This window comes from Primulina eburnea, chromosome 10, assembly GCF_022965805.1.
Source record: "Primulina eburnea isolate SZY01 chromosome 10, ASM2296580v1, whole genome shotgun sequence".
Classification (NCBI taxonomy): Eukaryota; Viridiplantae; Streptophyta; class Magnoliopsida; order Lamiales; family Gesneriaceae; genus Primulina; species Primulina eburnea.
Genome location: NC_133110.1, coordinates 7,322,526 through 7,337,409, shown reverse-complemented (window position 1 = coordinate 7,337,409; position 14,884 = coordinate 7,322,526). Strand labels below are relative to the sequence as shown.

Sequence of the window (14,884 nt, the reverse complement as noted above, 5' to 3'; positions counted from 1 at the left end):
TGTATTTACAATTATAGTATTGTAACTGACATGATTTTTTCATTTTTTTTCCTCTTTATTAATCGGATTCCCCGTATATTTTCTTTCTAAAAAATTCACGAGAAGTTTTCAACTATGACCGCTCACAAAACCAAGATCTACGTGCAATGCTGCGGCAACAACAGCAAAGATCTCTGCCATCTCTAAAGTGGTAGATGAAACAGCACAAACGTATATGGTATCACATAAATGGTAACACAAGAAAAATAATTTGATTTTTAATTAATCAGAGGACCACGCAGTCGTTAGTTCTTATTAAAAGTGCTAAATAGAAATACGTTTATTAGTATATGGTTTATACGCTTTCTTTCCTTAAGATTGTATATAAGGACATTTCGTCAGTTAATCCGAGTGAGACATTTTGCTCCACTTCTCTGTTTTTTTGTTCTCGTTTATTTTCTAATATGGTATCAGAGCAAAACTCTCGCATTCGCGCGATTCTTCTTGGTTAATCGTGTCGATTAACTCGATCGTTGCTGGATCTGCCTTCTTTGATGCACTTAATGGCGAGGGGAAATCAATCGCAGCCTCCACCTCAAGGTTCAAGTTCAAATGCTGTAGGAAACAAAGTGCTCTTCGAAGATTCGAGTAGTCAATACTACCTGCAGAATGGTGATCATCCTGGATTGGTGCTGGTTTCTCATTTACTTACAGGTAATAATTACAATACCTGGAATAGGGCGATGTCGATGGCTTTTGAAGAACCTAAAGGGGGGGTGAATAGGTTCTTTTAGGCCCTTTAGCGTTTTAAAACGAGTTTGCAAAAATTGCAAGCGGAAGACTTGAGGGACAATCACAAATAAAATGAATGCGTAAAGTAAGTGCGTAAAATAAATGCGTAGTAAAGTAAATGCGTAAAGTAAAGAGGGATAGAGATGTTTATGGAAGTTCGACGAAGAATCGTCTACGTCTCCCCTTCTCGATGAGGATCGAGGTATCACTATATCGACTTGGCTTTAGGAGCTCCAAGCTAGCTTTTACAACCACGCCTCGATGCGTCTACTTGGCCTTGAGGGCTCCAAGGATAGCCACGAACTTTACAACCCACTCGAGAGTATTACTCTTTTTCTACAACTCTTTTGATATTACAACTCTTTTAATCAACGCACACAAGAGATAGTAGAAAGCTTTGTAAGAGACAAGAGAGAGTGGAGTGGGATGATTGAAAATGCATCCTCAAAGGCCTATTTATACTAGTCTTGGACGCCAAGGTTCGGATCTTCTGTTTATGCTTCGGAACGTCCGATGTGATTGAAATCAATTTGCGTAATTCTGGGATGACTTCGGATCGTCCGTTCTTGACTTCGTAGGGTCCGAACATATGCTTCGGAGGGACCGATCCAGCTTCGTGTCTTCCGAACAGTTCTTTCAGACAGTGTATGACAGCTTCGGAAGGTCCGAACTCAAGTTCGTACCGTCCGAACATTCCCGCGTTTCCAGAGATTTGAAATCTTCAACACTTCGTAGCGTCCGATCATGTCCTTCGTAGCGTCCGAAATCTTACTCAATCAACAGTCAGATCAATTTGTCTCCGCATTCAAGTGATTTGATTGCTTGTGTTCGGAACGTCCGATCACGTCTTCGGACCGTCCGAACTGGCTCCTCGCAGCTTCCGAACAGCTTCCACTTTGCTTCTGATCGGCACCTTTTCGGAACGTCCGAATCAACTTCGGATCTTCCGAACGTAACTTTGTTCTTAGTTTCCTGCATGCCTCAATATAAAACATTAGTACATTTTTAAGCCAAGTTTTGGTATCATCAAAACAAAAACTTTGGGATATGTTACAGCATTAAAAACATTAATCTCATCCTCGAGATTTGTATGCGTTTAAGGCGTAACAATCTCCCCCTTTTTGATGATCACAAAACTTGGTTAAAAATTGAGAAACAATAATCAACATAATCTAAATTATTATTAAATAACTCCCCCTTAATCAAATAACAAGTCTAAGAGGTTGAATTAAGGCGAATTTATTTAATAACCATTTAAAAGCAATTTTAACCAAATAAATTCTCCCCCTTTTTGTGATAAGCAAAAAGACATAAGCATAAAGAGAGACAAATAAACAGGTAAAATATCCACTAATAAATGCAAGTCTTTTATACAATGATGCATAAAGATAAAATAAACAAAAATAACAAAAACATAATCTAAGAATCCGCATCCCGCGACTCTCTATGTCTCCTCATCTCAGCCTCGATGGAATGTTGAGCCATAATTATGGATAAATACAATTAATTTGTATTATCCGACATTATAATGCTCACATTAATAATACTCCCCCTCAATTTAACAAACATGTACGAGAGTATTCGACTAGTGTTTACAACTCAATCATGCCAAGTTCACCACGCAAACGAGTAAAAGTAGATTCATCTAGTGGTTTTGTAAAAATATCAGCAATTTGATTCTTGGTGTCAACATAGTGAAGTTCAACATCATTTTGCTCAATGTGATCACGAATGAAATGATGTCGAATGTCAATATGTTTAGTACGAGAATGTTGAACTGGATTCTTTGTTAGACATATGGTGCTTGTATTATCACAAAAGATTGGAATTTTTGAAAAAGTAACACCATAGTCGAGTAATTGATACTTCATCCAAAGAATTTGTGCACAACAACTACCGGCAGCCATATACTCGGCCTCGGTCGTTGAAAGTGCAACACAGTTTTGCTTTTTAGAAAACCATGACACCAAGCAATTTCCCAAAAAGAAACAAGTTCCACTAGTGCTCTTTCTATCCACCTTATATCCTCCAAAGTCGGCATCACAGTAAGCTTTTAAATCGAAAAATGAGTTCTTAGAATACCATAATCCGAGATTTGGAGTATTTGAAAGATATTTGAAAATGCGTTTTAAGGCGAATAAGTGTGATTCCTTTGGACATGATTGAAATCGTGCACACAAGCAAACACTAAACATAATGTCAGGTCTACTAGCAGTCGCATAGAGTAGGGAGCCAATCATGCTACGAAATAACTTTTGGTCAACAGGTTTACCTCCCTCATCTTTGTCGAGTCTGACTGTCGTGCTCATAGGTGTGGATGAGGCTTTGGAAGACTCCATCCCAAACTTTTTTAGCATCTCCTTGATGTACTTCCCTTGGTTGACAAAGAAACCATCCTTGCATTGCTTGATTTGGAGACCAAGGAAGTAGTTGAGTTCGCCCATCATGCTCATCTCAAAGTGATCCTGCATAAGCTTAGAAAAATCTCTACACAAGTGTTCATTAGTAGCACCAAAAATAATATCATCTACATATATTTGTACTATCAGCAAATCATTATTTTTAGTCAAGGTAAATAAGGTAATATCAACTTTACCCCTACAAAAACCATTAGACAGCAAAAAGGTAGATAATTTCTCATACCAAGCTCTAGGAGCTTGTTTCAAACCATACAAAGCCTTATCAAGTTTATACACATAATCAGATAAGTGCACATCTTCAAAACCAATAGGTTGCTCAACATACACTTCTTCTTTCAAATCACCATTAAGAAAAGCACTTTTAACATCCATTTGAAACAATTTAAAGTCTCTAGAGCAAGCAAAAGCAAGTAGCATGCGAATGGATTCTAGTCTAGCAACAGGGGCATAAGTCTCATCATAATCAATTCCCTCTTCTTGACTATATCCTTTAGCTACTAGCCTAGCTTTATTTCTAGTGATTGTACCATGCTCATCTAACTTGTTCCTAAATACCCATTTAGTTCCTATGACAGGTCTATCAGTGGGTCTAGGTACAAGATTCCAAACTTTATTCCTTCTAAATTCATTTAGTTCATCTTGCATAGCAATAATCCAAGAATCATCAAGTAAAGCTTCTTCTATGTTCTTAGGCTCTATGTGAGAAAGAAAAGCAAGATAATTGCACATATTAGAAGAGCGAGTAGATACTCCCTTCGATGGGCTACCAATGATGAGGTCCATGGGATGATCCTTGTGTGTAGTCCACTCCTTCGGAAGAGGTGCGTCCTCTTGATCTTTAGGAACATCATCTAGGCTTGTGGACTCCAACTTTTCGCCAAGGATATCTATATCATCATCATCAGAAACAACAGTTCTAGGCAAGCAAGGGTTAGTTTCATCAAATATGACATGAATAGATTCTTCAACTAGTAAAGTACGTTTATTAAAGACTCTATATGCTTTGCTAGAAGTAGAGTAACCAAGAAAGATACCTTTGTCCGATTTAGCATCGAATTTACCCAGGTTGTCCTTACCATTGTTGTGGATGAAGCATTTTGATCCAAAAGCGCGGAAGTAAGAAATGTTAGGCTTTCTCCCTCTCCATAGTTCGTATGGAGTTTTCTTGAGAATTGGCCTTATTGATACGCGATTGATGATGTAACAAGCAGAACTCATTGCTTCAGCCCAAAAATATTTTGGTAGAGAATGCTCACATAGCATGGTCCTTGCAATCTCTACTAGGGTCCTATTCTTCCTCTCAACGACACCGTTTTGTTGAGGAGTTCTAGGACAAGAAAAGTTGTGACCAATGCCTTTGCTTTGACAAAAAATTGAAAAATTTTCATTTTGAAATTCCGTTCCGTGGTCACTACGGATTTGTTTGATCAAAAGATTTTTCTCATTTTCAACCTTTTTGACAAAAATTTTGAAATGATCAAAGGCATCATTTTTGTGGGCTAAAAACAATGTCCAAGTAAAACGTGAAAAATCATCTACAATGACAAAAGCATAAGATTTTCCTCCTAGACTAGTTGTCCTCGAGGGACCACATAAATCTAGGTGAAGTAATTCAAGGGGCATAGAAGTGGATACAAAATTTTTATTTTTAAAAGATTCCTTTGTGTGTTTACCAAGTTGACAAGCATCACAAAAAGAATCTAATTTTAAATTCAGCTTTGGCATTCCGGAAACTAGGTCAAGTTTTAAAAGTTTTTCTATGGTGCTCATCCCAACATGACCAAGTCGTCTATGCCAAAGAATGTTGTCATCAACATTTAATGTTACAAGGCTTTTTATTTTTGAAAAAGATGAAATCTTTAAATCGACCTTGTAAACATTTTCACTTCTATAACCTTTGAAACTAATGGTTTTGTCAGTTGTGAGTGATACAGTGCAATCGTGTGGTGTGAATTTGACTTCATAACCCCTATCGCACAATTGACTAATGCTTAGGAGGTTATGTTTAAGCCCTTTCACAAGAAGTACATCATCAATAATAGTAGAGTTAGATATACCGATTGAGCCAATGCCTTCTATGATCCCTTTGCTGTTGTCTCCGAAGGTCACCGATCCCTTTTCTTTTGGTCGAATGGATTGTAGCAGCTTCTTTTCTCCCGTCATGTGTCGAGAGCATCCACTGTCAAGATACCAAGTGCTCGATGACTTGTCTCCCCTTTGTCCCTACAAGGTTGAGATACAGTTTGATAGTTGGTACCCGTTTCTTTGGGTCCTTTGGGGTTAGTAGTAGTTGGGGATTTGGGGATCCATTTCCAATAACTATTCTTGTTGTGTTGGTGTCTAAGTTTCTTGCATTTAGGTCTTATGTGGCCTATCTTACAACAGTAAGTGCATGTTGGTGGTGTTCTTGGTTTTGCCTTTGCGATAAGACTAGCGAAGTTGACTGATTTCTTTTCATATCCTAGACCTCCTTTGTCGAAGTTACACCTTTGCATGCTCAAGAGGTTTTCTAGTTTACCGCTACTCACATTGAACTTGTTGAAGGCTTTCTCTAAGTCTCTTAGGTTTGTCTTGAGCTTAGTGTTGTCATGCATCCTAGCTTCTAGTTCAGTTTTAAGTTGCTTATTCTCATTTCTAAGTGACTTAGCCTTATTGTACATACTAGTGTAAGCGGAGAGTAATTCATCGTAAGAGGGTACCTCGTCGTCATCCGAGTCGGTCAGATGATCTTCCTTCGCCATGAAGCATAGGGTAGACTCCTCTTCGTTGTCGCTGTCGCTCCACGTGGCTAGAAGGGCCTTTTTCTTGTCTTTGCTGGCCTTCTTCTTGGAGGGACACTCGTTTGCATAGTGACCCTTTTGTTGACAGTTGTAGCAGGTCACTTCCTTCTCAAACTTTTTGTCTTTCTTGTTGAAGTTGGAACTTCGCATGAATCTTTTGAACTTTCTAGTGAGGAGTGCCATTTCTTCATCGTCGCTATCTTCAAGTTGACTGGTCAAGGCGATCCCTTTCGCCTTTACTTTATCGTCATCTTTCTTTGTCTCCTTCCGGGTAGATACTTCAAGTTCATGGGTCTTTAGGGTCCCATGAAGTTGATCAAGGTCGTAGGATGCCGCATCTCCCTTGTTGGATTCAATGATAGCCGTGCGCTTTGCATCCCATTCCGCCGGTAATGCTCGAAGAGCTCTCCTCCACACTTGTTTAGTTGGGTAGTTCTCACCAAGTTGGGCAAGCTTATTGATGATTTGGGTGAGCCGCCGGAACATGGTGTCGATATCCTCCTTGGGTTCCATCTCAAAGGTCTCGTACTTGAGTTGGAGAAGGTCTATCTTCGTTTCTTTGACTTGATTGGTTCCCTCGTGGCAAATCTCCAATTTGTCCCAAATCTCTTTGGCGGAGGTGCAAGCCGAGATTCGGTTGTATTCATTCATATCTAGAGAACAATGAAGAATATTCATAGCTTTAGCATTTTGAGAGATAAGTTTCATATCGTCCTTAGTGAAGTCATCCATTCCCTTAGGAATTTCCTTATTATCCACCGTTTTCATGGGGATATAGGGACCTTTCACCGTTATTTTCCAAAGGTCGTAATCGACGGATTGGATGTATAGAGATATTCTATTTTTCCAATATCCGTAATTAGTACCATTGAAAAGAGGGGGACGATTTGTGGATTGTCCTTGGGCATACTCGCTTGCTAGATTGGCCATTTAAAAGATTTTGAAAAACCTGGCTCTGATACTACTTGAAGAACCTAAAGGGGGGGTGAATAGGTTCTTTTAGGCCCTTTAGCGTTTTAAAACGAGTTTGCAAAAATTGCAAGCGGAAGACTTGAGGGACAATCACAAATAAAATGAATGCGTAAAGTAAGTGCGTAAAATAAATGCGTAGTAAAGTAAATGCGTAAAGTAAAGAGGGATAGAGATGTTTATGGAAGTTCGACGAAGAATCGTCTACGTCTCCCCTTCTCGATGAGGATCGAGGTATCACTATATCGACTTGGCTTTAGGAGCTCCAAGCTAGCTTTTACAACCACGCCTCGATGCGTCTACTTGGCCTTGAGGGCTCCAAGGATAGCCACGAACTTTACAACCCACTCGAGAGTATTACTCTTTTTCTACAACTCTTTTGATATTACAACTCTTTTAATCAACGCACACAAGAGATAGTAGAAAGCTTTGTAAGAGACAAGAGAGAGTGGAGTGGGATGATTGAAAATGCATCCTCAAAGGCCTATTTATACTAGTCTTGGACGCCAAGGTTCGGATCTTCTGTTTATGCTTCGGAACGTCCGATGTGATTGAAATCAATTTGCGTAATTCTGGGATGACTTCAGATCGTCCGTTCTTGACTTCGTAGGGTCCGAACATATGCTTCGGAGGGACCGATCCAGCTTCGTGTCTTCCGAACAGTTCTTTCAGACAGTGTATGACAGCTTCGGAAGGTCCGAACTCAAGTTCGTACCGTCCGAACATTCCCGCGTTTCCAGAGATTTGAAATCTTCAACACTTCGTAGCGTCCGATCATGTCCTTCGTAGCGTCCGAAATCTTACTCAATCAACAGTCAGATCAATTTGTCTCCGCATTCAAGTGATTTGATTGCTTGTGTTCGGAACGTCCGATCACGTCTTCGGACCGTCCGAACTGGCTCCTCGCAGCTTCCGAACAGCTTCCACTTTGCTTCTGATCGGCACCTTTTCGGAACGTCCGAATCAACTTCGGATCTTCCGAACGTAACTTTGTTCTTAGTTTCCTGCATGCCTCAATATAAAACATTAGTACATTTTTAAGCCAAGTTTTGGTATCATCAAAACAAAAACTTTGGGATATGTTACAGCATTAAAAACATTAATCTCATCCTCGAGATTTGTATGCGTTTAAGGCGTAACAGCTTTGACTGCCAAAAATAAATTTTCATTTGTTGATGGCACACATTTGCGCCCTGCAACTGATGATTTGCTTTATGGAGCCTGGGTTCGATGCAATAGCATGGTGATTTCTTGGATTTTGAATTCTGTAAACCGAGAAATTGCAGATAGTCTGTTGTATATGTCTGCGGCTTATGAGATCTGGAAAGATCTACGAGATCGATTTCATCAAAGTAATGCGCCAAGAATTTTTCAGCTTAAAAAGCGTTTGAATGAGTTACAACAAGGATCGATGGATATCAGTTCATATTATACCAGGATGAGAACTTTGTGGGATGAGTTGAAGGATTTTCAGCCAATTTCTGTGTGTAATTGTGGTTCAATGAAGGAATGGTTGAATTATCACAACCAGGAGTGTGTAATGCAGTTTTTGATGGGTTTAAATGAGTCATATGCTCAGATTCGTGCTCAAATTCTGATGATGGAACCATTTCCGATAATCTCCAAGACATTTTCTTTGGTAATTCAGGAAGAAAGACAGAGGTCCATACATCATGATACTCCTGCAAGTTCATATGATCAGTCTTTGGCCATGGCTGCTGTACGAGGCACTTCTAATTTTAAAGGATATAAATCTGATAGGCCTGTATGCTCCCACTGTAACTTTCCCTATCACACTGTTGACAAATGCTACAAGCTACATGGATATCCTCCGAGTCATCCAAGATATAAACAGAAACAGAGTGAAGGGAAAGCTCAAGATCATCAAACTCGAATTACTTCTGACACTCAGGTGCCCAAAGCGGGAGAGGTTTTAAGTCAAGATCATTGTCGACAGCTTATTGCATTCTTAAGCTCACAAATTCAGCTTGGCCATGACAACACTTCGGTTTCACAACAACAGTCCAACACTTCTGCACCATGTTTCACTGGTACTTTGCACTCTACTCCCATCATTTCCTCTTCTTGGATCATAGACACAGGAGCCACACATCATATTTGTTGTGCATTAGGCCTTTTCTGCACTTTGAAGTTTTTTATTTCCAATGTCACGTTGCCAAATGGTTCAATGGTTCCTTCTACACACATAGGCTCAGTTAAGCTATCTTCTGATTTGACCCTGGAAAATGTTCTATATGTTCCTCATTTCAAGTTTAACTTGCTGTCTATTAGTTCCTTAACCAAACAAATTTCTTGTTCAGTTACTTTTCTCTCTGATTCTTGTCAAATTCAGGTTCTCAACCAGAGCAAGATGATTGGGATGGGTAAAAGAATGGGTGATTTGTATATCTTCAGTCCTCTTCCAGTTTTATCCACAGTGTGTAATGTTTCTTCCTCAAAGTCTAGTCTTTGGCATTATAGAATGGGACATGCTTCTTTTCCACAATTATCTGTATTGGGGAAAACTTTAGGGACTGATTTTATTCATAATAATGTTTCATTGGATTGTACAGTTTGTCTCTTGTCAAAACAGAAAAGATTGCCATTTAATTCCAATAACTCATTGTCCAAATATTCTTTTGATTTGATTCACATTGACATTTGGGGTCCTTTTAATCCTTTAAGTGTTGATGGTTTCAAGTTTTTTTTTCACAATTGTTGATGATCATTCTCGTTACACTTGGGTTTATTTACTCAAGTCCAAATCAGATGTGTTACACATTTTCCCATCTTACTGTCAAATGATTCATACCCAATTTGGAAAACGAGTAAAATCTGTTCGTTCAGATAATGCCCCTGAACTTCGATTCTCTGAATTTTTCAAAAAGGAAGGGATTGTTTCGTATCATTCTTGTGTTGAAAGACCACAACAGAACTCTGTTGTGGAAAGGAAACATCAACACATTCTAAATGTTGCTCGGTCCCTATTATTTCAATCTCATATTCCTTTGGTCTATTGGAGTGAGTGTATTCTTACATCGGTTTATCTTATTAACCGAACACCAACTCCTCTTCTCTCAAATAAGACTCCTTTTGAACGGCTCCTTCATAAAAGTCCTTCTTATTCTCATCTGAAGGTATTTGGTTGCTTGTGCTATGGTTCAACAATTTTAAGCACTCGTACCAAATTCTCTCCTAGAGCAATTAAGTCCGTCTTTCTTGGTTATCCTCCTGGATATAAAGCATACAAATTACTTAATCTTGTTACCCATGAGGTTTATATTTCCAGGGATGTCATTTTTCATGAGAACACTTCCCTTTTCCCGATGATTCTTTTTCTTCTTTGCCTTCTGATTTTTTTTCTCCTAGTGTCTTGCCAACACAGAAGCTTCCTTCACAGCCTTTACATACTCCCTTGCCCACTTCCAGTATTGATGTTGATGCTCGTCCACATCGGTTTACTTCTAAACCATTTCATCTCAATGATTATCACTGTTATACCACCACTTCTCATTCTTCCTCTACATCTCATCCTTTATCCATTGTCCTCGGCACTCACAAGCTTTCCTCTTCATACCGAGCCTTTGTCCATAACATTTCTTCTATTGTTGAACCACATTCCTTCTCCCAGGCTGTTGTGCAACCAGAGTGGCGTCAAGCCATGGATGCTGAATTACAGGCTTTGGAGAGCAATAAAACTTGGTCTATTGTTTCCTTGCCACCCAATAAGCGAGCCGTTGGTTGTCGTTGGGTGTATAAGGCCAAGTTTCGGGCTGATGGAACACTAGAACGGTATAAGGCGCGATTAGTTGCTAAAGGATATACGCAACAGGAGGGGATAGATTACTTTGAAACATTCTCCCCAGTTGCAAAAATTGTCACGGTTAGAACACTCCTAGCACTGGCAGCCGTTCATGGTTGGTTTCTTACTCAGCTTGATGTTAACAATGCTTTTCTTCATGGTGAATTGGCTGAAGAGGTCTACATGTTGTTGCCTCCGGGGTATCACAGTAAGGGGGTGATTTTACCCACAAATGCAGTTTGTAAACTGCACAAGTCTTTATATGGGCTCAAGCAGGCCTCACGCCAATGGTTCTCAAAATTTTCATCTACTTTACTCACTATTGGCTTCATTCAGTCACATGCCGATAGTTCTTTGTTCATTCGTTCACAAGGCAATGTGTTTCTAGCATTATTAGTTTATGTGGATGATATTGTTATAGCAACAAATGATGAGAAGGAAGCTGTGGACTTGAAAATATTTCTGGACAGCCATTTTAAATTGAAGGACTTGGGAAACTTGAAGTATTTTTTGGGAATTGAAGTTGCAAGGTCTTCTCGTGGCATTTCTATTTGCCAACGACATTATGCACTGCAACTACTCACAGAGGCGGGTCTTTTGGGTTGTAAATCTCGTTCAACACCTCTAGACACAAATCTGAAATTAAATGATGAAGATGGTGATCTGTTAACTGACCCTTTCTTGTACCGAAAGCTAATGGGCAAGCTTCTGTATTTGACCATCACAAGGCCTGATTTGGCTTACTCAGTTAACAAGCTAAGCCAGTATGTGTCTAAGCCACGAGGTCCACATTTACAAGCTGTATATTCTGTGCTCAAGTATGTTAAAGGGTCAGTTGGTCAGGGTCTCTTTTATAGTGCATCCACCACACTTAAACTTAGTTTCTTCTCGGATTCAGATTGGGCATCTTGCCAAGATACTCGGCGTTCAGTCTCTGGCTATTGTGTTCTCCTGGGTAAGTCATTAATATCATGGAAATCCAAGAAGCAACAGACTGTTTCCAGATCCTCTGCTGAAGCGGAGTATCGATCGACGGCCAATGCTACTTGTGAGGTGATTTGGCTACGATCTTTATTAACTGATTTCCAAGTTCCTTGTGATGAACCTGCTGTGTTATTCTGTGACAACCAGTCAGCTATTCACATTGCGTCCAACCCGGTGTTTCATGAACGAACGAAGCACATTGAGATTGATTGTCACATTGTGAGGGAGAAGCTTCAATGTGGACTCATTAAGATCTTGTATCTGTCAACTGTTTTGCAACTAGCAGACCTCTTCACCAAGTCTTTGCTTCCATCCAGATTTCGTATGCTGCTGTCCAAGATGGGCATTAACAACATCCATGCTCCATCTTGAGGGGGTGTATTAAAAGTGCTAAATAGAAATACGTTTATTAGTATATGGTTTATACGCTTTCTTTCCTTAAGATTGTATATAAGGACATTTCGTCAGTTAATCCGAGTGAGACATTTTGCTCCACTTCTCTGTTTTTTTGTTCTCGTTTATTTTCTAATAGTTCTCATTCTCTTCCTTCAAGAGTTGGTACAATATCCTATTAATAAATTCATCCTGCTCTTGTGCCACTAGATTGCAAAGTTTGTAATTGTTCGAAGTGTTCAATAAAAATCTTTTTGTCCTTTCTTTCTACAACGAGTTTCCAAAGTTCACAAGTACTGCTGTACTCTCTGTAAGCCCTTGGGATAAACGGGAACAAGGTTGGAGGCTTATCAATTCAGAGCCGTACCTGTGTTGAAGGGAGCCTGAAACGAAAATTGAAAAACGGGCCTTCTTGTTACAGTAATAAATATAAAATTCAATTTGCAAATAACAAATATATCTATACATATATATATATATATATATATATATATATATATATATATATATATATATATTATATATATATATGTATTATATTATATATAAAAGTGTGAATCAAGGTCAAAGTTTTTCTATTGTGTATTGCCAACTTTGTCCTTAGTTTGTACATACAGGAGAAATTTAGTGATGATGTTTATGTCAAATCAGTTATTATGATAAGGACAAAACTGTCAAACTACATTTATGTTAGATAATGATCAAGTTGCCAAAAAAGCTGAAACTTTAAAATTCTTTGATTTTTGTTTTCTTGTAGATGAATTGAACAAAATTTTTTACAAAAAATATTAATTTGAAAAGATTGAAATACCAAAATATATTGGTTTTATTTGTTTATAGATGAAGTGAAAAAGAATTTTTTCACAAAAACTTAATTTGTAGTTTTTTTCACAAAAAAAGTTAATATGCAGAAGATTAAAATAACAAAATTCTTTTGTTTTATTTGCTTGTAAATAAAGTGAAAATATTTTTTCCACAAAAACTTAATTTGTATAACTGTCACGCCCCGAGACCGGGGTTAGTCGACACCGGCGTTGTTCAACAATCACATAATCGCCAAACAACAAGCCTCGTAGTTCAGTATAAACCAAAACCAGTCTATTTCATAATTAACTCAAAATAATCTTGTCTTACAGTGATAAATTCCAAAACGAAATAAAATGTGCGGAAGCGATATACAACTTGAATCGAAACTTAGGAAGAACATAAGTAAGAAATCTTCATATCTCGAAACTTCATCTCCAACTCCAAAACACGTCTTATTCATCCTTGTCTACTTGATCTTCATTCTCATCTGGGGAGAAATGTAAGGGGTGAGTGTTTGGGAAACACTCAGCAAGTGGGGGCCGATCGATTACCACAAATACATATAAATATAATTTAAAACCCTTATTGCAACTGATTTTTTTCAAAACGTAGTATCTCATATCAGATCAGAATCGGAATTGAAATGCAAAACAGAGATTATCAGACAATTCAGAACAGAACGAATCAGAAAAAATGAAAACACTGTTATTCATCTCGTTATCCATGGTCAAATTATCCCCAATATGTTAGTCCTCTAAGGGGTGAGGCCAAAACACAGTTTTATACCCACTGATGGGGGCCAAACACAGTTTTATACCCACTGATGAGGGCCGAAACACAGTTTTATACCCACTGATGGGGGCCGAAACACAGTTTTATACCCACTGATGGGGGCCATATATAATTTACAATCGTCGTTCCATATCCCACTCGAATCATAACAGTGCACCACAAAATCAGATGTATCAAACAACATTTATCGGAATTTTTGAATGAACTCAGCAGAATCAAAGAACATCGGAAATAGAAGAACATATCGTACATCGATCGAGATTTTATAAAATATATAATAGCATTTTCCGAAAATGATTTGACACACATAGACGCATGTCATGAAATACTTATACAAAGTTTAAATTACAAAGAAATACATAGCAAAAGCCCACTTACTGTATTCTGACTGCTCAAGGAAACGTGAATGGTGAGATTGCGGCAGAGCTTCGCTACTTGAGGATGAAAGCTTCGAAAATACGGTGATGCTAGAGAGGATTTCGAGATTTGGGAGTGCAAGTTCTGAATGAAGAGTCCTCCTATTTATAGGCACGGAAAATCAGCTTACAAGGTAAGCTCTGAAGTCGCTCCACGAATGACGCTGATGGCTAATCAAATGGGTGATTGCACTAATCTCTCTCGGATGAACGTAGACTGCTTTCTTGTACAGGTTCGTGATGTATCTGGACTGTATTGCAAATTTGCTAGCTTCCTTATTGAGAAAACTTCCTTATATACAATATAATATTTCCAATTAGGTGGATATCCAGTATTAATTTACTGTGTATCTTGCACTGGATTTCGATTTCCATGTATTATTTATATTTTCAAATTTATTATAACTCGAAAATAAATTCTTATACATGTCTATATTTAATTAATTATGTGCCCAAAAATTTGGGTTCTCACATCCCTCCCTTCTTATTAGAAGTTTCGTCCTCGAAACTTGAGTCGGTTTGACTTTCAAAAAGGTAAGGATATTGCTTGCGCATTTTCTCTTCAAACTCCCAAGTAGTTTTCTCGTTCTGTGTGTTTTGACTATTGCACCTTGACGTAGGGAATGATACGTCGTCTTAGTACTTGGTCCTTGGTGTCCACAATATGAATAGAGACATCTTCATATTTCAGCTCTTCCCCCATGTTACCTTTGATCATTAGCGGTTCAATTTCCATAACATGGCTTTGGT

General features: G+C 38.5%; 1 protein-coding gene across 1 annotated transcript; it reads left to right on the top strand.

Moving 5' to 3' along the window:
- Window positions 1-542: 542 nt before the first annotated feature.
- On the top strand, window positions 543-12,098 carry LOC140842842 (uncharacterized). Its single transcript, XM_073211034.1, has 3 exons — window positions 543-693; window positions 8,227-9,640; window positions 10,310-12,098. The coding sequence occupies exons 1-3, from the start codon at window positions 543-545 to the stop codon at window positions 12,096-12,098; spliced, it is 3,354 nt and encodes a 1,117-aa protein (XP_073067135.1).
- Window positions 12,099-14,884: the final 2,786 nt, after the last annotated feature.